The sequence below is a fragment of the Biomphalaria glabrata genome, chromosome 17 (assembly GCF_947242115.1).
Source record: "Biomphalaria glabrata chromosome 17, xgBioGlab47.1, whole genome shotgun sequence".
Taxonomy (NCBI): Eukaryota; Metazoa; Mollusca; class Gastropoda; family Planorbidae; genus Biomphalaria; species Biomphalaria glabrata.
The window spans coordinates 16,592,450-16,615,731 of NC_074727.1; the positions used below are offsets into that span (position 1 = coordinate 16,592,450).

Below are 23,282 nucleotides of genomic sequence, written 5' to 3' on the forward strand. Positions count from 1 at the left end.
TCTGTAATCTATACTTTTAGATGCACAAGACCTATATATATATCTGTTGTTAGATGGTTGGATTTATAGTATATTCTAGTTTCATAACAAAAGTAAAAGTAGAAAATGAACATTGCGGCAAGGACAAATCTAGTTACTTCATTGAAGTTAGTTTACCAGGTAGATCTAGATTATTAATGATAGTAGATCTACTATGATCTAGATGTAGATCGATTCTAGATCATTATGACGATTATCATACATTGATACATGATGATAATGATAACTTACTTACAAATACTTTGAAATACTTACGATATATCATATTAATTATTATTACTATTATTTATTATTAGATTATTATTTAGATTCTAGATCTAGATGTAGATCTAGTCTAGCAGCTAGCTAGAATCTAGATCATACTAGATCTAATTGTGACAATTGTCATAATCATATGTATAATCATGATCATGATGGCAATGGGCGGAATGGCAATGATCATGATTCATGGTCTGAATTATACCCTGAAAATAATGTCTATGAGTATGACGTCTATAAAAATAGATGTCATGTAACTGATTGTAACAGTATCTAGACTACTTAAACTGACTTAAACTTTAACTACTTAACTTATTAAGTTAAACTACTACTCACTACTAGATACAGATTGAGTACTAGTACTTTACTAGAATTTACTAGATTCTGATAATTTCTAGTACTCTACTCTGACTCTAGGACTAGATCTCGCTAAGAATATGATTACCATGATACTAATGATAGAGTTAGACTAGATCTAGATCTAGTAAGAGTGATAGGGCAGAAAACAGATTGAGCTCTCAACATTCTACTTTTGGGACCAATTTTTTGACCAATTTCAAATTGTCTTTTATTGACATATTATTATATATATCATTTTTGATGCCCAAGAATAGAGGAATTAAAAAAAAATAAAATCAGAAGCAGCAGACAATTATTTACCATGAAAATATAAGGTCAAACACATTTACCCCTTATAATGACAAATCCATCATTCACAGAAGGTATGTCCAATAATCCATAAATTTCACAAATTCATTGTAATATTAACAGAAAAATGTGTCACAAAGTAAAGTATATTTATAGAACATTTGAAAAAAACAATAAAAACTAGTTTCTTAAAACATTTATGCCTATTAATTGAGCCTCATCAGACCCCACCACCTACGTTAAAAATTTGGTTGTAAATTATACTTAATCATCATCATGAATAACAAAACCATTATCAGTTTTGACATATTATGTATCATTTTTAATGCCCAAGAACAGAGGAATCTAAAAAAAGTAAATTCATTATCATCAGACAAGTATTTAACATAAAAAAAATGAGATCAAACACACTTTGTTACAGTCTATGGCGTAAAATAATGACCTTTCAAATGACCAAAGCCGATGGACTGATTACTAAAGCATAAAAATTACCTAAGAAGTTAATATTCTAAACTAAACTGTCTGTACTATCAAAACTCGGCTATTGCCTTTGCTATATGTTGCCTCTCGGAGTTTCTCTGAGTGAATGACTTTTTTAAAACACACGTTGAAAAAATTGGGTTGACCTTCGATTTTGGCGTTAGACATTCCGATTGGTTAAAAAAAAAAAGAGATTTCAACAAAAATATATTTTTTTAAATAACCAAAAATAAAAATAATAATACATTATTATTACTGAAATAAAAAAAGATGTATTTTAAAACTAAAATCGATCATTTTTAAATGTTATTTTAAAAATAATGTACAGGGTATTTGGCGATGGATAAAAATAGGACATGATGTCAGGACTAGTTTTTTCAAAATTTAGGACAAACAAACCATTTCTTTCACTTTTTTTTTTCTTTTACGCGTGTAGCAACCATTTTTAAATAGTAAGTGTGTATTTTATACATAGATAATATAGAAAAAATATGTTTCTTACCTTTTGAAACGGGAGCACATAAATCCAAAAGTAAATCTTGTCCATTGTTTTTTGCATACTTGCCGGTATTCACAAACCCACAAATTCATTATAAAAACGTATTTCAAAAACATTTTGCTAATGAAGCTTCCATAAACATAGATCTATCCACCAGTAAATCAAATTTTACATGGATGGTCTATTTTATGTAGAAAATGAATATTGAACTACAAAAATGCATTTTCAATAGGAAATCTGTTTTCCGCCATAGACATTTCATTTCTTATGATGATTGATAGAGACTGAGACATTTCATTTCTTTTGGTGAGTTCTGGGTTCTGGATAGCCTTGTCATTGTCTAATAGCTCTAAAGAAGATACAGGTTTTTGTTCCAGTGAGTTTCTTGGATGCAAGCTAGATTCTGCTAGATCTATTTCTTTCTCATGCAGAAATATTTTTAGAGCTTCTGTTTTCTTTTGGATTCCCTCTGCATTCCATTGTAGGATTTTTAGACTTTTGGTCTTGGAGTGTTGGCCAGTAGTTTTTACTTTCTTGTCCCTGCTCCTGGCTCCACAGGCAGAGATAGAAGAACCACCAGCTCGCTAGTGTAGGCTCCTTCTACGCAGAGAGCGACAGGATTCCATCTAGGCAGGATGCCACACCTATTAGAATCATTACTGAACTCCAACATAGATGAGTTGCCAGTAGGCACATTGACTCCAACTTCAGCCTGCTTTTCTTTTTGGGTGTGCTGCCATAAGCCTTTGATCATCCAAGATCATCTGCAAGACAGCAAGTGTTTATTTTCTAAGTTTTCTCTCTTAGATGAACTGCTATCCCTAGCTAATAGGCTTTATCTACCTGGGTTTAGAGTTAGAGCTGCCTATACTTGCTTTTTGCAATCATTTCCCTGGATTTCTGAGATGATTTTAGTAAATATTCTATTCACTGGAATACTCCATCTCATCCTCCATGACTGCAAACCAGTTGGTCCGCAGCTGTTTATTTGGTATTCACAGCTAACCCTTATATCTAAGGGTCCTTTCCCTATCCGCCACCTGGGGATGCGCTTGGTAGAAGGTGGTAGCTCCCTCAGGATAACTAGATCTAATCTAGGTCTCTAGATCTAGACCTATTAGATTGTAGATAAATCTACTCAATCTAGATATATTAGTATCAATATTAGATGATCATAATCATTAATCATAATATATATATATATATATATATATATATATATATATTCATTGATAGTATAGTATTAAAGTATTGTCAAATATTAATACTTTTTTAAATGATAGATCTTATCTAGATCTGTAGATATATGATAGTAAATTCTTGAAAAGGGTAAGCTGTATTGGCTTGACAATTAAAAAGTCTTAAAGTCAAACTGATTAAAAAGTACTCTGAGATGAATCAGCTCTAGTCTCGGCTAGTTATATATTACATTAAGTCAATAATCATTAAGCCACACACATGGAACCATGAATAGAACAAGACTAATCTAGTTTTATCAGTCAATTTTTACAACTAGATTAATATTAATAATTAATACACACACTTCAGCTTGACTGTATAGTTGGACATTGTTGAGAATCATAACAACAATCATTTCTTTATTTTATATTTTGGGGTCATGGCCAATTGGTAAAGTTATTGGCTTACTAACCAAGGGTTCCTAGGTTTGAATCTCACTGAAAAACTGAGATTTCAAGGGCGCCTTTGAGTTCACCCAACTCTGATGAAATGAGTACCTAACATTAGTTGGTCATTGTGCTGGTCACATGACACCCTCTTTAACCATCAGCCATAGAAACCGATGTCCATTACATTATCTGGCCTATTGATTACAAAGTTAAAAAGTGGTACTTTATTTTACTTTTATTTTATATTCATGCTTTTAATTTACTAAACAATAAAAAATTTTGCTCTGCTTTTTTTTTTATTCAATTTATGTTTTATATTCATGTTTTGATATTCATAAAAGTAGTAAATTGAAAAAAAAATATTTTTTTTTGGAAAGGAAAAAGGGTTGGGGGCATTTTTATGACAGAAATCTTAAAGATATTGCCTGAATTACAAAAGATATGAATTTTTAAATATATATATTTATGTGTGTGTTTTTTTTACCCTGCAAGTGCAGACATTTTCTACAAAAACGCTATACTCAACAATAGATAAAATCTTAATGATTTAGTTTTATTTTATTTTTTAATTTAGTATTCTGTATTTCAGAGGTAGACTTCTATAGTCAGTCATGAAAAGAACATAAAAGCTCTTCAAGTGATAAAACAATTAATTTCTTAGTAGATTATAAATTAACTTTTTGGTATTTCACAGCCTCTTTGCACTGGTTGCGCAAGAAGGCTACTGGCTCCTGCAATATGCACTAAGATCAGACATCTCAAGGTAGGTCTTTTGTCATTTCTTATTGCTTACAACTCTTCAAAATAGCTTAAAAATCTCTCTACAGAAAAAAAAAAAAATGTCTTCATAAAACATACAGACTTTGATTATTACTTTACAGCTAATAATAAAACTTGTCTTCATTTATAAACATTAGAGTAAATCCTAAAGAGTATAAACTTCACCTAGTTTATCAGCATTCTCCGCCCCAGCAGACAAAGACATAGTGCTTAATTTAAATGAAGTAAAAAACATAAAAGATATAGATGTACAAGAAAAAAGGGATCCAAAAACTATTAGCTAGCATAAAACCAACTAAAACGTCTTGACCTGATGGTATTCCAGCTAAATTGCTCAAAGAAGTATGACACAAGCTAGCACCAGTGTTCAAAAGACTTTTTTAGAGATCACTTAATCATGGTATGGTACCAAAGGGCTAGAAAGAAGCTACTGTCACTCCCATATTTAAAAAAGGGAAATTACAGACCAGTATCTTTTAGAGAATGGAATGGGTTGCCTGAATCAGCCAGGAAAAACAACTTAGTAGAGTTTAAGTAACTGATTAACATTACATGACTGAATTAACACATGAAATGGGTAGGATATTATTATCTTATCATTTGAAGTAAGGTCTTTTATCTATAAGATAAGATGTATAGATTCAAAGTTTGTTATTTCTATGAGTACACTTTAAATCTTTTAAACCCTTTTAATTGTTTCCTGTTGTACTGTATTTCTAGGCAAGTCAGCACACAGCAAGCAACAATTTTATGAGTGCCATGTCAACATGGGATAAGTTTAAATGGAACTTGGGCTTGACGGGGAGGCTAAGCGTTTCAAAGCAGGTTGTTTATTATGTTAAATCATAGTCACATATTTACCATTTGTATCATTCAAGTAGCAATCTTTGTTTTTGTTTTAAAATAGGGCCATATATTTTAAATACACACCATAAATAAATAAATGCCAAAATATTTAGACCGCAATGTTAACTCCAACCTGCAAGTACAAAAGGTCCTAAACCAGTGGGCACGACATGGCCTAAATTGTGCTGATGTGCCCAAAATATCAAATATCAAACATAGCCTAAACAAGTTGATGGCTCATCTAGATGAGATGGTATTTGACCTAATTCTGGCCTTTTTCTCATGAATGCAATTGAATGAATGATAGTATATTAGTATTTATTGCTCAATATTCTCAAAATGATATTTTCAACTAATGACTATTTTAGTATAGTAGTTTTTCATATTTGATTTTCTTCCACAAGTTTAGCCTATGCAAATAGTGAAAACAAAGCATCTAGGAATTCATGTTTAGAGTAAAACTTGTCCATTCTAAGCTTCAAAAAGTAGCTTATGTTCAATTATAGAATTCTGTTAATTTAAGTGGTAATATGCTGTTGTCTTTACAAAAAAAAAAAAGTGGTCCGAGATTTTGAAAGAAATTAATTAAAGAAAGATTTATTAAAAGCCCCTTTAGTTTTTTGTTAAAATTGTTTAACTTTTGAAACAAATCTTTGGTAATTTTTTATTTTAGAAATTGATCTCTTCAGGAGTGAAGCTTTACATCTGCTGTTCAGATTTTATTGACTTTAGTGAATTTGTTCGAGGTAAACATGTTGTTAATTGTGTAGTATTAAATGTGAAATATCGACTGTGGGTGTTAACAGAGTGTTGATCTGGTCACATGGCTAAAGTTCAAAACTCAGAATATATATATAGGCACAATTATTTTACTTATAATTCTTCATTTGCTAATGGAGGCTACATATACACTATTATCTCTCTTCTATTTGCAGTGGTCAAACTTCCAGACACATTCACAGCTTGGTTTTTATTGGTAAATTTACACCTCTGGTGAGTGGACTGCCTCCATATATTATTAGTATTGTGTATTTCTCCTTTAATTTTATTTTCCAATATCTTAAAATTATGACTTTTAGAAAATAAACATATGTTTAGTCTAAATTCTTAATATTTGTTTGTGTGTGTGCGTGTGTAGGATGGTCAATGTCAAGGTCAGCCAGATGGGTAAAGAAGGTGAATTAATGAAGACTAACATGTATAAAGCAATGTGGAATGATGTGGAAAGAAGATTAAACACTTTCAAGGTTAGTCTTGTCATTCTCTTCTTTGAAACCCTAATGATAGGGATTTTATCTAAAGCAAAAAAACTGTCTAGATATTGAATTTCTACAATATATATTTTCAAAATTAATAAAAGAAATAAACATTAGCATATATTTGTGTTTTATATTTTACATTTATTAAGGCAAGAAAAGCTGTAACTGTTTTATTAATACACTCCCAAACAGCCACCATCAAACAGATTCTGAAAGAACATATTAGCTTAATTACCATCATGCATAGTGAAAACTCATTAAAGAACAATTTCTTTGCTTTAAGAAAGAAAATTGGGTATGAGAATGGAAAGGGTGGTAATAAAAACAACTGATAAATAGCTCACACAAATGACTAGACCTAGATTGCAATAATTTTAAAGTATTTTATTAGAAAAATACTTTTAAATCAAATTTCAATAGCTATAATTTTACTTGTATAAACTTAATTATTGCTTACAAAAGCTTCAATTTTTTTTAAGTTTATTAAAACTGGAACTCAAGTTATACCATCACAATTTATCTCCAATATTAGAACCAGACCAGTAGACAACTGTGAGCTCAGTCTAGTAGTTTCATTAGATGTCCATTTCTGCTTAATCATAGTTACATGTGTTTTGTTTGCTTTTCTAGTATTTTGTCTTTCTTAAAAATATAGTTATTTTCCAGGCAGAATTTTTCATACAAGTAAATATATAGATTCAAAAGAAATCTAATAGGGACAATCAAAACATTTACAAATCAATTTTGTTCAAGGCCTAGAGAACAGATTTGATGTACTTCTTTTTCATTTGAATTGTTCAGACTTCTTTCTTCATTTTACCATTAAATACATAAGTAAATAAATCTTTGAAACCGATCATGTGCTTTGTAGAACTCTGAGACTTTCTAAAATTCGTAAATTTAAAAACTAATGCTAAATCTAGGTTTTAAAATATTTGATTTCTTTGTATTTTTATGTGTTTATTTTCCAATTTTGTAAATGTCTCAAATTTTCTCAACACTAGGATATGACTGGAAGAGAAAAAAGGAAAAGCCTAGAAAATTATTATAGTGATATGATTTCATCTATTCTTTATTATGATGAAGTAAGTACTTTTTTTTAACTTCTTTTTTTTAGAAAGAAATTCAGGAAATGCAGTGGTGCTTTTTTTTTTAAAAACTGTTTAAACTTAATGATATAATTCTCAAATTAAAAAAAAATATTTTTCTCATTATTCTGTTTTAAATATATATATATATTCCACAGGCTAGAACATGTATCCTAGATTGGGTAAATAGATATTTAAAAAAAAACAACTTTTTATGTTTTAGGATTTTTCTCAAGAAAATGTTGCAAATATCAGCAATTCTATCATTTTGAGATCATTAGGCTTTTGAATTGAATATCAGTGACAAATGGGGTCTTTAAAGCTCAAGGGAGTCAAGTGAACTGGGATATACAGCTGAGAGACCAAAACCACTTGGCCATGGTTTGGCCACCTCCTAGGGGGCTTGAGTTCTAATCCCAACTTAAACAAAGTTCTGTTTGCTGAGTACCACTGCTCCACAAAGAGATTGAACAATAGCATACTGAGCATGCAATAAGCATGAAAGTTGTGCTTTATAAAAGCAGTTAAAAAACAACTACTGAAATGCCAATAATATTGATTAGTTATCCCATAGATAATTTTTACCTACTATTGTGGTAAAGCCTGTGTCCCTAAATAATCTTAGTAATAAAAAGGATTGCATGAAACTGATTAAAGTTTTAAATATTTGTATCATTTAAAATCAGTTTATATAATTACTTTGTATATTATTATTTCTTTTAAGGGTTTGATAGGCTCTGACAAAGACCTGGCTAACTCACTCTGGGTGCAACTATTCTGCATGGAACCTAATATCCATGTTGATCAGTTAGAGATAATGGTGGAATATGTCAGGAAACAGGTAATTAACAAATACATATACATGTAATCACAAATAAAAAACCTAAAGCCTTTTAACCATTCTTGACAGTGTAAGTTACCTGGTTAAAATGTCACAATTTAGAAAATTACACTCAGAAAAAGATTTTAATTTTCTGAAATCTGATCACTTATAAACAACAAAACTTACTAGTTGAAATGAATACAAAAATTTATTAAAATTTAATTAATTCAAGAAGATGACAAAAAAACTAATAATTATAATTTGATTCATACAGTGATATTAACTGTCTAAAAGGTCAAGGCATTTTAATTAACTTCAAAGACAAACTTTATATACATACATGCATTGCAATATTGTTATCCTTATGTAACAAAAAGCTTAAAATAATTTGAATAAATAGAAAGTAATTGTAATATTTTCTAAGATATATTTTTAATTAGTAGATCTTTGTTTATGTTATTTTTCCTTTATTATAAATCATTTAGTACACTATTTTTCTTCAAAGTTATGAATGCCCATCATATGACTAGGACATTTGCTGACACCTTAGTACTGTTTCTATCGGCAGGTGTATCACCATGATCAACTTGATCCCGACCTCATCATGAAGACAGGCTATGTGTCCTTCCTTCCTCTGCTTGGGGAGAAGCTCAATTTACAGAAAGCTGAACAAGATTTTAAGAAGCTGTGTGAAATTTAGTGCCATGAAATATATATATATATATATATATATATATACTTTTTTGTTGTTGTTGTGTATGAAATGGTTATCTTGCTGCATCATAGAAGAGTCTTACTTGGACTTCATACTTAGCGTTCACTAGAGACTATATAGATCTATACTTAGGCCCTTTAAGTAAAAATTCAGATATTAGCCATTTACATTCATGATTGTAAACAAACTATTTTACCAATTTGAAAAAAAAATCTATCCTTTTAACTTAAATTGGATATTTGAAGTAAAAATTATGTCACACAAGATTATCATTGAAAATTCATTCTACAACTAAATAAAAAAATCTTTTTGGAAACAGAAAATCATTTTTTTGTAAAAAAGGAAATGGTGGTCACACTATAGGAGTGTTTTGGGACCAGTTTGAAGCAGTTTCTTGTTCAGGCCTCTTGATAAAGAATGCTGTTGTGAAGGACATGGTCAACACTCCACAAGGGCAGATTTTGCCAGTCCTAATTTCTAGCTTCCGGAACATATGTTGTCTCATTCTGTTGTGTCTGGTTCTGAGTCGAAAGATTAGACAGTCATGTCGGGATAGCTTATTAATAGGTGTCATCTTTCTTGTGATTTTCTGTTTCTCATTTATTCCATTACTTTCTTAATTTCTTCCGGATAGAGAGCTGCCTGATTTGGAAACCACTGCTCTTGTAATATGCAATACCTAAACACAAACTCAGTTTAACTGTGAATTAATTGTAAATAAGAACTAGAAAGATTTGTTTATTTGTTGCCAACTAAAGTCTAATGCCGGTAAATGTTTTGACATGTGTAAACAAATTTTATATATTTATTGAAATTGTTTTGAGTGTGGGACATAGAGTTGTGGGTTTGGAATGTTATGTAGGAATTTATTTTGGTTTTTTGAAAGTTTGTTGAAATGTGAGTTGGAAATCAAAGTGTATTAAAGGCACATTCCTCGTCCCATATGCTAGGACAAATTTGTACAAATACTCTTTCTTCCTTAGTGCTTTTAGAGCATGGAATGGGTTGCCTGAGCTAGCCAGGAAAATCAGTGACTTGGCAGAATTTAAGTCATTGGTTAATATGCATGACTAAATGCATGACGCGTAGGACGTAATCATCTTCTTTTTTGAAGTAACGTCATTATTATATAAGATAAGATAAGATATTATTAATGAGGTGTAGTTGATATGCATACAAATAAAATCTTTATTTCTTATAATATTTGTTAATTATCAGTGAATTAGGATTTTGTGGTGGAATAAATCACTCTTTCTGTCTACAAAAATCAGTGTCTACCAAGCAGTGGTGCTCTCCACCTTTCTCGATGAATCTAAGGCATGGGTACTAGACAGAAAGTAACTAAGACTTCTGGGACTCTGAAGCATGGGTACTAGACAGAAAGTAACTAAGACTTCTGGGACTCTGAGGCATGGGTACTAGACAGAAAGTAACTAAGACTTCTGGGACGCTTTCACCAAAGATGTTTTCGCTCCATCATGGACATACGATGGCATTACAACAATACTAACAGCGATATTCAAGCGAATGCCGGTATGGGCAGTATAGAGGGACTTCGTATGGTCCGACAGTTACGCTGATTAGGGAACATATTGCATATGGGTGACGAATGTATGCCAAAGGCAGTCTTTGTTTGTTTTTTTGGTGAGCTGAAAGGTGGTCAACTAACAAAGGTGCCCCATGGAAACACTTTATAGACTAGCTTAGGTGCAAACTTGCTTTAACTGACATAGAAGAGAGCACCTGGCAGCAGGCGACTTCAGAATGAAACAACTGGAGATTACTTACAAAAGCTACGCGATACACATTTGAGACCAAAAGAAAATCCACTGCCGAAGACAGACTCAGACGTAGACGACGACGAAAAGATAAACTCAATCGACCACCTGCGGAAAATGTTTATGTCTGCTCTAGATGTGGCAGACTATTTTTCTTATTCTAACAACTACACACACACCTATACTTTTAGATTTCACAGTCAAACCTAAACCGAAATATAGCATATATATTTGGGGGGGGGGGCATTTTAATTCAAACTTAAATCTTAAGCAATTCTTACTCAACAGTAAGATCATTTGTGTGTGTATGCTTTCCTTTCCCTGTGTATGTTAACTATGTAATCAGCTAAATTACATTCAAATACGCTTTCTTTTGTAATTGAAAATCTTGATATTCTCAAATGTTCTTTAGTCATATAATGCTTGAAAGCAAAGTTTGAGTACCCATTGCAAAATACCAAAAAAATCACAAGTCAAATAGATGTTATTTACAAGAGCAAAGCATATTTTATTCGCATATTTACTGGGAAACATAGCAGGACGTGGACATTACAGTTGATTTAACTAAACAATTGTAAATTCATGACTAGCAACAATCAATGCAAAACAATTAGTTCAGATAATTGGGCCATGTAAACTATTGCTCAACGGTCTATATAAATTCACTTGTGTGTATAAATGCAATATTTCACCTATTTTTCGCCATTCAGCAGTGTGTATAAATTCAGAAGTCTTTGTCGCTTTAGCAGCAGATTTCCCTTGACCAGTCCTTCAGTCTTCCCTTCGGCCACCGTGTGAATACACTCTACAGTTTCCCGCAGAACAACAGTTTTGTCATGTCATATTCCCACCTACCGTGAGCCCACGTCAATAAATAAACATTTCATTTTCCATCTGGTAGGACAAAGACATACAAGGACTGATCCAGTTCAATCTTAAGAACTAGCATAGTTGGAACAAGTGATGAGTATGCACCACTACTAGCATTGGGGACACACAGTAACATACGAATGTCTGGAAAGAAAGAAAACACATTGGCTGGAAGTTTCTAATCGTTATTACAAACACATCGATACAATTTTAAAAAGTGGCCAGAAAAACAAAACATTGACAAGGGCATGTGCCTATGAACTGTAAGGGGAATTTACGAACTACTCTAGCTGTTTAAGAAATGAGGAAGTAAGATTGCGAGAATGTATGGAAATAAAAAAAGGATACAACTATATATCTCAATAATGTAGAAGTTATTTTCCTTATTCGATATCAATCATAAGGTTAAGAATAAGGTTAAATGTTTTTTAAAATTGATTCATGAAGGTACAATAAATGATGAAAGTTTCCACTTGATCCGAGAATGTGTGTATAGAAATAACGAGTGCAATTATCTAAGGGGACCAAACCCTACATATTTAGCTATATCTGTAAATACTGTAGGATTAATTTCCCTCGTTGGTATCAAACAAAATAATTAATTACCAGTAAGTAATTGGTTTGTTTTTTTCACTGTCTCATGCCTTGTCTACATTGAATAATTGAGCAAAGTTTCATGTACCAGCCAGACAGGGTGAGTTTGTAAAAAGGTTGGGGGTAGGGAGGTTAGGCCTAAATTTAGAATACTACATTTGTGAAGGTCTTTGAACTGGCGCTAAAATAACTGGACCATAGAAAAATGGTTTGTGTTAAACCAATCTCTTTTTTTTTTAAGCTTGTAAGTAAATTCTAAATCTAGATTTCCTCAGTCTTTGTGAAGAAAAATGTTTAGGTAGGATGTACTACTGTGAAATTCTTTGGCATGGTAAACAACTCTTGTTTTTTTTTTTTGTCAACTAGGTAGTCTCCCTTTGACCCCCCCCCCCTTTTTCCCTTTTTTTTTTGTCACTACTAAGTGTGTCTCTATTTGTTACAGAGTTAATTCAAAGGCAACTTTTTATTTATCCCAGAGCTAGAATGTTCTAAGAGTGCATGCAAAAGTACTAAAGTTTAAAGGTCAGCTGTGGGTGTCTTTTTTTACCTGTTTGTTATTTTAAGCGTTGTTTTCATTGCTATTTAGATCGCATACAATTAATGCTGACTCACTTTCGGAGTTAAACTTTTTTTTTTACATCAAAATGATGACAAATTTAATTTTGGCCCACTCTTCCAGTAAGGAGGGGGGGGGAGGGTAAGTATAAATTTAGAATTGCTAAGTCGGCGAATACAAGAAATGAGAAAAGATCTAAAGAAAAAAAAATAGAATAGTCATCTAGGAGTCATCCTTAATCTTCGGAATCAAAGACAATGTCTTGTATATATTTAATTCTTTGCCATTAATGTTTATTATTGAAGATTTTCATACTATAGGTTCTATACAGAAAGTATACTCTTTGTTTACAAATCTGATTTCTTATCGTTTCATATTTTTTTATTAAAAAAATAAAGGAACAACAATTATTATATGGTTTTTACAAATGTAGACCCAGAGTTCGTAACACTTCCTTATCTTGTACACCAGATACACCGAAACACCTTGAACACTGCCTCCATTGAATGACAATCTCCGATATGTTTTTTTTTCCCTTTAACAACTAAATGCGTGATATTACTTGCTACTATTAATCACCAACTTGCCCCCTCTTATGTGTGTCAGATGTGTCTAATTGAAATAACAAGAATGACGACGCTTAGTATATTTTATAGGCAAGTGCACATCTATTATGACCTCGACCTGGAGTTCTAAACGTTGCTGTTTGCTGACCATTGTGGACGGTCGCCATAGATGAGTTCTCCCTTGTTCGAAATGTAACTGGACTTGTCTGGTTTCAAAGGATAAAACCGACCGTCTGAGTTGGCAACGTAACCAAAAGAGCTCGACACTAGACCGTTTGACTGACCAAGGCCACTAGACCCATGGCTATTTAAGACTGCCCCATTGGAAACTTGTAATGGTCCATTGACATTTTTAGGAGATGAATTTTTTTCTTTTCCAGAATAATAAATACCGGAAGTTGGGTCGAATTGGTCGAAATAAATACCGGAAGATGATATTCCATTCAGAAATGAAGGCGGCAAGATGATGTCCCAAAAGGGAATATCATTGCCTTTGTTTTTATCTGCTCGTTTGACTCTTGCATAAAGGTTCTCTTCCTTTGAAACAACGTCTTCAGATCGCCTTTTTCTTTTTCCAGGTGGAGTCGTAGTTGGCTCGGGTGTTGTAGTTGTAGTTGTAGTGGGGTTAGGAATGAACGGGTCAATGCCTTGATTTAACAAGTCAGGGTTATCAGTGGGATTTAGGATGAAAGGATCCACCGGCCGGTAAGTGGGTCGAGGTTGATAGCGTCCAACCTGGGTGGACGAAGTGCGTGGGTAAGAATCTCCGCGCATCGGACTGTTGAGTGGAGGCACTACTTCCTGTTGAGTGTAAGAGCTCCCAGAGTTTGGCCAGCTTCTTTGCGCAGGTACATTTTGTTGAATATTGGAATCTCCGCGCATAGGAATGTAAAGTGACGGCACTACTTCCTGCTGAGTGTATGAGCTTCCAGAGTTTGGCCAACTTCTTCGCGCAAGTACGTTTTGTTGGCTAGTGTATTGGGTGTAAACAGTCTGAACTTGTTTCTCCCGCCGTTGCTTCTCCAGCAGCTGCTTCTCTTGTTGCTGCCTGAGTTTCTGATTTCGTTGTAGTACTTGTCTAAACATGGTCATGGCATGGTTGTAGTTGGGGGCGCTAGACATAGCATGGTTGTAGTTGGGGGCGCTAGACATAGCATGGTTGTAGTTGGGGGCGGTCGCAGGACCAAATGAAATTAAAGGATCGCCGTAAAAAACTTTATTATTGTAGAAGGTCATAGGTTTCGGTGGGCCTGACACTAGCGGGCCATCGACCTTCACCTCCATCACTTGCCTCTTTGATCTGGAGCTGACCTCATTGGCGGTGCCCGATTCTCGTTTTTTCTTTTTCCCTGGAAGCGTGTCTCCGTAGTAACCATTAACTCGCCTCGGCTGTACTGCGTATGATCTGGGCCTAACGGGCTGCGGATTTAACACGTTTTGTAAGGTGTTCATGTACCACATCGATGCCATGTGTTTAAACATCTCAGGAGGCTCTTTACCTGGAGGGGGCTGAGCGCTTAAAGGTAGAAAAGACATGAACGTGCGGGTCGCCATGTTTCTCATGACGTCACCCCCGAATTCCACCGGCTTTCCCGTGTTGGGATCAGTGGCCGTTCCGGTCAGCATGCCGTATACATCAAACAGGGGGTTAATAGGGGCCGGGTCGCCGGGCTCAGCCCCGCCGAAAAGAAAGCGCTTGTGCCTTGAATGCGGAGTGGATTCTCTCTTGCGACGCTTCCCGTGGTAGGAATCGCCGTACATCCCGTTTCCGATGGCTGGCCTGTCGTTGGAAACGCTTTTCCTCAAAGTACTCATCTCCCGTGCGTGCATCAGCTTTTGAAAATTGGTAAACATTAGAAGCGTATTCATCATTTGCTCTGCTTCTGTGATCTCTCTGGCGGGTGCTGGACCGCCTCCTGCACCTAACCCCATACCTCCCATGCCCCCGCCACCCATTCCACCAACGAACCTTCTTAGTCGGAGATTGGGAATGTCTACCAAGTTCATCACTTGCATTACATCAGCATCAGAGTTTCTTCTTGGGCGTGCCACCCCTGGTTCAGTCCAACTTTCGTTCGTCTGGGTCTTAATGGATGTCGTCTGACCATTTTCACCCATCTTCACCTGGAACTCTTTCTCCACAGACCATGCCGTTTTCACGCTCGTGGTAAAAATATTATCGGTGGGGCCCAGTGTTCCAAGCGGGCCACCTTTGTCGTTCTTGGATGAAGGGTCGAACTCGCCGTAGACGTTTTTGCTGGCTGCACACCTGCTTGGTAGACCTGATTCAACCCAGCTTGGTAGACCTGATTCAACCCAGCTTGGTAGACCTGATTCAACCCAGCTTGGTAGACCTGATTCAACCCAGCTTGGTAGACCTGATTCAACCCAGCTTGGTAGACCTGATTCAACCCAGCTTGGTAGACCTGATTCAACCCAGCTTGGTAGACCTGATTCAACCCAGCTTGGTAGACCTGATTCAACCCAGCTTGGGAGCAGATCATTCAGATAATTAAGAGGAACTTTGCTTTCAAAGGTCTGACGAAACACTTGGCTCATCTGAAGCCTAATTTTAAAAAGAAGAAATGAAGGAAAATGAAAATAAAACTCGATGAAATCAGAAAACAAGCAAAGTAAAAAAAAAAGGCTTAAAAAAAAAGCTTATATTTAATTGTATCAATTAGTTTGGATCAGTCATGTCATTAAATGTGTGATAGATCTACTCTTACAATAATAAATCTGTGCGATTAAATTTAACTTTTACTAATTGTTTTTGTTTAGCGCAATTGCATGCTTTTAGCTTTCTCATTACGATATGATCCTATCACTTGTATGGGCCAGTTGGTAAAGGGGAGAGGGGGAGAAAGAAGGGGGTATCTGTGTGAATGCTACCGTTATCGCTTTTTCAATGTATTTTAGACTTCAATTCGAAAGCCAGGGCCCAAGCCTCTTCAGATGCGACAAACGAACAATGAACTAACGAAGTGGTTATGAAATAGAATGTTTTATAGTTATCTGTTGTTAGTTTCAAAACTTTAAGCCACGACCTTATTCTCTACATAAAGTATAAAGGGATTATTCAACTTCTACTACCTCATATGTCAAGTATAATTTCTTCCTATTGTTCAACACTAAACAAAAATTAATTATCAATAGTTGATTAACTGATTCGGTTGTTTTAATTGATTCGTGTGTTGTCAGGTAAAAGAAATATTTGGGCAAAATTTCAACTTGATTCGAGATTGGGAGAAGGGAAAAGAACGCGTCCACATTTTTTACCAGACAGACAGACAGAATTAAGATACAGCTTTGTAAACATTATAAAACATGCGAAGGTCCAGAAAATGTGAAAGCGGAGGAACAATATATTTTTTTTTCATATGGATTGGGGAGAGCTATTGGCCTATATTTATAGTGGAAACATTAAAACATGAATCACACCTCTATATGTTACATCGAAAAAAGGATGCCTAATAGGATAAGGCGTGGTGGCCTAGTGGCAAGGGATCCCGGGTTCGAATCTTGGTGAAAACTGGGATTTTGAATTTCGGGATTTTTAGGACTCCTCTGGGTCCACATACTCGAACGGGTACTTGACATTAGTTGAGGAAAGTAAAGGCGGTTGGTCGTTGCGCTTGACATTTACAATCGGCCAAAGAAATAGATGCCTTTTACACCTTCTGCCCTATACTTTGCAAAGTCTGAAAGGGGAACTTTAATTACTTTTAATCAAGTGGGATGGGCTACTTTTAATCGAATTGTATGCGCTCCTTAAATCAAGTGGTACGCGCTACTTTTAAACGAGTGGTATGCGCTACGTTCTATTGCGGTATGTACAACTTTTAATGGAGTGGTATGCGTTCCTTTCATCAAGGTGTATGCGCTACTTTTAATTGAGCTCTATGCGCTGCTATTAATTGAGTGGTATGTGCTCCTTTCATTAAGGTGTATCGAGTTGTATGCGCTCCTTCTAAGCGAGTAGTATGCAACACTTTTAATAAAGTGGTACGCGCTACTTTTAACCGAGTGGTACGCGCTACTTCTAATCGAGTTGTACGCGCTACTTTTAATCGAGTGGTACGAACTACTTTTAACCGAGTGGTACGCGCTACTTCTAATCAAGTGGTACGTGCTACCTCTAATCGAGTGGTACGCGCTACTTCTAATCGAGTGGTACGCGCTACTTTTAATCAAGTGGTTTGCGCTACTTTTAATAAAGTGGTACGTGCTACTTCAAATTGAGTGGTACGCGCTACTTCTAATCGAGTGGTACGCGCTACTTCTAATCGACTGGTACGCGCTACTTTTAACCGAGTGGTACGCTCTACTTCTAATCAAGTGGTATGCGCCTTGGATCGTTATCAAGACGTTAGGATTGTAAAGGGAAGATTACTACATCCTAGTCCAGACCGCCGGAACAATTTAAAGGGATGGTGGCCCGTTGGATGTAGTAATCTTCCCTTTACATTGTTCCTGAGGTCTGGACTAGGATGTAGTAATCTTCCCTTTACATTGTTCCTGAGGTCTGGACTAGGATGTAGTAATCTTCCCTTTACATTGTTCCTGAGGTCTGGACTAGGATGTAGTAATCTTCCCTTTACATTGTTCCTGAGGTCTGGACTAGGATGTAGTAATCTTCCCTTTACATTGTTCCTGAGGTCTGGACTAGGATGTAGTAATCTTCCCTTTACATTGTTCCTGAGGTCTGGACTAGGATGTAGTAATCTTCCCTTTACATTGTTCCTGAGGTCTGGACTAGGATGTAGTAATCTTCCCTTTAGATTGTTCCTGAGGTCTGGACTAGGATGTAGTAATCTTCCCTTTTGAAGGAACGCCCGAAACATAAAAAACTAAAGCATGGTCGATGAACCAGCAAATAGATTTGATTATGATTTTTTTCTATTTATAACAAGTTTTGATTTTAAATTAAAAAAAAACCGAAGTGGTTTATTTTTGGTTTGGGCAAAAATCTGATTTAAAAAAAACCTTAATCATTAAGGTAGAACGTGATGTCTGGTGACATATGGCTGACATGTGTATGTTGGATAATATGTGACATTACCTTCAATGTCATGCGGGGGATTTAGATTAACACAATGAATTAATGGGAGAGAAACCACGAAGCTAGAAGTCTAATTTTGGCCTTATCGTTTAGAATGTTCTTTGCTTGAAGAGAAACCGGACGTTTCTTGTAACTTTAACGTGTTGACTAAGTTGGACGGATGGAGCTCTTTTAAATGTAGGCGACTGGAAAAAGCGTTAAAGAGTTAAATGGGCCTACTGGTTCTAAGAAATCTTCTTTAAATGAGCATCTACTTGGATCCAAAAAAAAATTAGTAATAAAAATGGAGTGCCAGAGAATGAAAATTAGTTAATTTCTACAACAATAGTTCTTATAATAATAATAATAATGATAATATTTATTTTTATTATTATTATGTTAGAAAAGAACGAGTATTCCTTCTCTGGCGCAGCGAGGGATGAGTTTCGTTAAAGGGAAATAAAATTCATCGTAGTCACTTTTATCAGTTTCCACCGAGGAATTTTCTGGTGATGTGGCAGGTCTTCAGCAGTACCGCCCTTTGACAGGCAACGAGAACGTTCCTAGGAATGTTAAGGGCCTTGAAGGTATCTGTGAGGTCAGTTGTTATTATCCCCTAGGTTGATTTAACAATGAGGTACATTGTTGTTTTAGATAACTTCCATAAACTCTTAATCTCCAAGCCTATGTTTCCATATTTTCTTTATTACTATTATTATAATAATTATTATTATAACAATAATAAGATATAGTGCAAGAGAATGAAAATTAGTTCATTTCTAAAAAATATAATAATAAATAATAATAATAATAATAATTACATACATCATCATACATCTGGCAGTGCCAGAGAATGAAAATTAATCCATTTAAATTATTATTATAATTGTTATTATTATTATGCATGTCAGGGCCAAATAATGCAACTATTAGCTCTTGCTTAAATATAAATATAATCATGGATAAAATGGATTTTTGACACCGAGATGTGTATAGTGCGTAGAATAAACAAATTAAAGGTTTCAGGCTTTTTTGTTGTTTTTTTTTTGGTTGCTGTTTTTTTTTTTTTTTTTTCTTGTTTAATGGTTTTGAAGGAACACAGGTAACGGAGAAAGTTGGAGTTCAGATTTCGCAAATTCTTATTAGAAAAAAAAAAGTAAAACAAACAAAGAAGTATAGAGAATAAAGAAACCTAGAAAGTATAGAAATTTAGAAAGTAAAGAAACCTAGAAAGTATAGAAATCTAGAAAGTAAAGAAACCTAGAAAGTATAGAAATCTAAAAAGTATAGAAACCTAGAAAGTATAGAAATTTAGAAAGTAAAGAAACCTAGAAAGTATAGAAATCTAGAAAGTAAAGAAACCTAGAAAGTAAAGAAACATAGAAAGTAAAGAAACCTAGAAATTATAGAAATCTAGAAAGTAAAGAAACCTAGAAAGTATAGAAATCTAGAAAGTAAAGAAACCTAGAAAGTATAGAAATTTAGAAAGTAAAGAAACCTAGAAAGTATAGAAATCTAGAAAGTAAAGAAACCTAGAAAGTAAAGAAACCTAGAAAGTATAGAAACCTAGAAAGTATAGAAACCTAGAAAGTAAAGAAACCTAGAAAGTAAAGGAACCCAGAAAGTAAAGAAACCTAGACAGTAAAGAAACCCAGAAAGTAAAGAAACCCAGAAAGTAAAGAAACCTAGAAAGTAAAGAAACCTAGAAAGTATAGAAACCTAGAAAGTAAAGAAACCTAGAAAGTAAAGAAACCTAGAACCTAAAGAAACCTAGAACTTAAAGAAACCTAGAACGTAAAGAAACCTAGAAAGTATAGAAACCTAGAAAGTATAGAAACCTAGAAAGTATAGAAATTTAGAAAGTAAAGAAACCTAGAATGTATAGAAATCTAGAAAGTAAAGAAACCTAGAAAGTAAAGAAACCTAGAAAGTAAAGAAACCTAGAAAGTATAGAAATCTAGAAAGTAAAGAAACCTAGAAAGTATAGAAATCTAGAAAGTAAAGAAACCTAGAAAGTATAGAAATTTAGAAAGTAAAGAAACCTAGAAAGTATAGAAATCTAGAAAGTAAAGAAACCTAGAAAGTAAAGAAACCTAGAAAGTATAGAAACCTAGAAAGTATAGAAACCTAGAAAGTAAAGAAACCTAGAAAGTAAAGGAACCCAGAAAGTAAAGAAAACCTAGACAGTAAAGAAACCCAGAAAGTAAAGAAACCCAGAAAGTAAAGAAACCTAGAAAGTAAAGAAACCTAGAAAGTATAGAAACCTAGAAAGTAAAGAAACCTAGAAAGTAAAGAAACCTAGAACCTAAAGAAACCTAGAACTTAAAGAAACCTAGAACGTAAAGAAACCTAGAAAGTATAGAAACCTAGAAAGTATAGAAACCTAAAAAGTAAAGAAACCTAGAACCTAAAGAAACCTAGAAAGTATAGAAACCTAGAACTTAAAGAAACCTAGAACGTAAAGAAACATAGAACGTAAAGAAACCTAGATCATAAAGAAACCTAGAACGTAAAGAAATCTAGAAAAGTATAGAAACATAAAACAAATATAGAAACACTAACAGAAAAAAAAACGCAAAGAGAGTAAAGAAACCTAGACAGTGTAAACCATACTAACATTAGACAGGCGCATGAACTTTTATCACGATTGTTTGTTAACGAACATTAGGAATGTTTCACGCTGAAAGTTAATGCCTGCTGTTTGTTTACCCCGTAGACGTTCATTAAGCAAATAAAATTCAGTCAGAGAGAAAGTGAGCAGAGAGGGATATGAAGAAATGTGGTGGCGTCACAATAAACAATGTAGAAGATCTCTGACGCCAACTAAATAATAAAAGAAATACTTTGTGCTATTTTAAACCAAAGAGCCTAGAAATTTAATTCTACAGTGCTGAAAAGTGCATCAAACTAATTATATGGTTTATTAGAATAGTTCCCTTGTCAATGCTTCCGTATTCTGTTATTATGTATTCTAGATTAGAGAGTAGGATAGTTTTGTTAGACAAATATATTGTGTCTTGTTTTAGCGACGGTAAAAGTAGTGACGTAGTAAGACAGACTAATGACGTAGTAGACTAGGCGAACAGGAGAGCATAATGGCGTTAGTATAGAAGTAGTTTATCTTGGATAGTAGTTAGAAATAGCGACGTTTAGGAAGACTGGTCTCATTTTATAGACGTGAAAGTCGTTTATTAAGTATATTGTTAACTTGTAATGTTCTGTGGCTAAAGTGAAGTAATAATTGAGATAGAATCCAAGTCAGATAATATTAGCCCACAACACTGTACACCGAATATTTAACAAAAAAAAATATTTATGGATTTGCCTCAGTGTAAAAAAAAAAGTACCAATAGGAATTTAAAAAAAAAATAAAATACGTACATTGTAAATCATGAGAAATGTGGTACATTTGAAACTTAAGAATTTGAATATGATAGACTTCGCCCTGACTACTAGCCACAATTACCTCAACAGAGCGCAATCTGTCTGCTCGTCTGCTACTCCGCCCGGCAGAGTCGATGTGCTCGTCTGCCCTAAAATTAAGTCCAATGCCAAACTGTTGAAAACCGTAATGAGAAATGTAACTCTCAAAGTGGCAACTCGAAACATCTTCACTATTTGTTATCGATAACCTGGCAATCTCATATCACACTTATTGCTAATTCAAAATGTGTTCAATTTAGAAGCAGTTAAGCGGCCAATGTAGAATATCCAGGTAGTCTTTTGCCAAGATGTTTCGAGCAGCAGACGCCTTAAGATAACTAACAACAATAATAAGTGAATCCACTACATATATTTTTCTAAAAAAAAAAAAAATCTTCAAGAGACTCTAAAACTGGGTTTTAATTTTTTTTCAAGTTTGTGGGTTTTTTTTTTCGACACGATCTCCGTGTTTGTTTTTTTTCTTCCTTTTTTTCGGAGGAATAAGAGGGTGGGTTTTTTCGGGTTTAAAAAACTTTTTTTTTGTCTTTCATATTGTTATAATTCTTATACGCTAACAAAATTACACATTTTAATAAATGAATATAAGTCTGTTGATTATTTCAGCTTTGAAACATAGTCACCTCCTGAACGAGAAAACATAGCTTATGACAACGTTCATAATAAAATCTATCTATCTATCTATCTATCTATCTATATATATATCTATCTATCTATCTACCTAGATAGCTAGATAGTTGTCTGTCTAAATATTTTTTTTTTACTTTACAATCTAAAACTGAAATAATGACTATATTTTTAAGTTAAAGTTATTTACGTTTAAAACCCACAAGCTTTTTTGGGGGAAGTCGGGGCGAAATTCCAACAACCCAGATTTCAAATTTATCTCACCTGTCCTTTTTGTTCCTCAACATTTCCGCTTCTTTTACGTTCAGGTGTCACAGCGTCTTTCACTCTCATCCTCCCTTCACACACACCCACACACACACACACAACACACACCCACACTGACACCTGTACTCCCGCAATCTGCCTTCAAATGACTTTTTGTAATGTTATGAAACTTTGGCTAAGTGGTTCTTTAAATTGGTTGTAGACAACCCTACTGTGATTGTCGAGCTATCAGGGGTTTGACATGCTGTAATAGTCGAGCTATCAGGGGTTTGACATGCTGTAATAGTCGGGCTATCAGGGGTTTGACATGCTGTAATAGTCGAGCTATCAGGGGTTTGACATGCTGTAATAGTCGGGCTATCAGGGGTTTGACATGCTGTAATAGTCGAGCTATCAGGGGTTTGACATGCTGTAATAGTCGAGCTATCAGGGGTTTGACATGCTGTAATAGTCGGGCTATCAGGGGTTTGACATGCTGT

The 23,282-nt window shown here is 34.3% G+C and overlaps 3 protein-coding genes across 4 annotated transcripts in view; 1 reads left to right on the forward strand and 2 right to left on the reverse strand.

The window, feature by feature from the left end:
* The window catches only part of LOC106058763 (exocyst complex component 3-like), a 65,325-nt gene that overhangs the window by 19,080 nt on the left and 22,963 nt on the right, over positions 1-23,282 (reverse strand). The window lies entirely within an intron of this gene.
* On the forward strand, positions 26-14,106 carry LOC106058764 (ubiquinol-cytochrome-c reductase complex assembly factor 1-like). 2 transcript variants are annotated; one of them, XM_056016162.1, is made up of 9 exons: positions 26-159; positions 4,247-4,315; positions 5,053-5,157; positions 5,852-5,924; positions 6,114-6,171; positions 6,317-6,425; positions 7,442-7,522; positions 8,250-8,366; positions 8,917-14,106. In XM_056016162.1, exons 1-9 carry the CDS (start codon positions 106-108, stop codon positions 9,046-9,048), a joined length of 798 nt encoding a protein of 265 aa, XP_055872137.1. In that variant the 5' UTR covers positions 26-105; the 3' UTR covers positions 9,049-14,106. The 2 variants fall into 2 exon arrangements, with proteins under 2 accessions (XP_055872137.1, XP_013071714.2); XM_013216260.2 differs by having other exon boundaries at positions 43-146.
* Positions 11,324-22,250, reverse strand: LOC129923712 (uncharacterized). Its single transcript, XM_056016151.1, has 3 exons — positions 21,935-22,250; positions 15,902-15,993; positions 11,324-15,709 (listed from the first exon to the last, which is right to left on the reverse strand). Exons 1-3 carry the CDS (start codon positions 22,075-22,077, stop codon positions 13,554-13,556), a joined length of 2,391 nt encoding a protein of 796 aa, XP_055872126.1. The 5' UTR covers positions 22,078-22,250; the 3' UTR covers positions 11,324-13,553.

Excerpts from the sequence above, each read along its gene's own strand:
- LOC106058764 (XM_013216260.2), top strand. The coding sequence starts at position 54 with ATGGTTGGATTTATAGTATATTCTAGTTTCATAACAAAAGTAAAAGTA. Across the intron at positions 5,158-5,851 it reads GGCTAAGCGTTTCAAAGCAG|AAATTGATCTCTTCAGGAGT; the intron begins GTTGTTTATTAT and ends TTTTTATTTTAG. Across the intron at positions 5,925-6,113 it reads CTTTAGTGAATTTGTTCGAG|TGGTCAAACTTCCAGACACA; the intron begins GTAAACATGTTG and ends TTCTATTTGCAG.
- LOC129923712 (XM_056016151.1), bottom strand. The coding sequence starts at position 22,077 with ATGTTTCGAGTTGCCACTTTGAGAGTTACATTTCTCATTACGGTTTTC. Across the intron at positions 15,994-21,934 it reads ACAGATTGCGCTCTGTTGAG|GCTTCAGATGAGCCAAGTGT; the intron begins GTAATTGTGGCT and ends TTTTAAAATTAG. Across the intron at positions 15,710-15,901 it reads CCCAAGCTGGGTTGAATCAG|GTCTACCAAGCAGGTGTGCA; the intron begins GTCTACCAAGCT and ends GGGTTGAATCAG.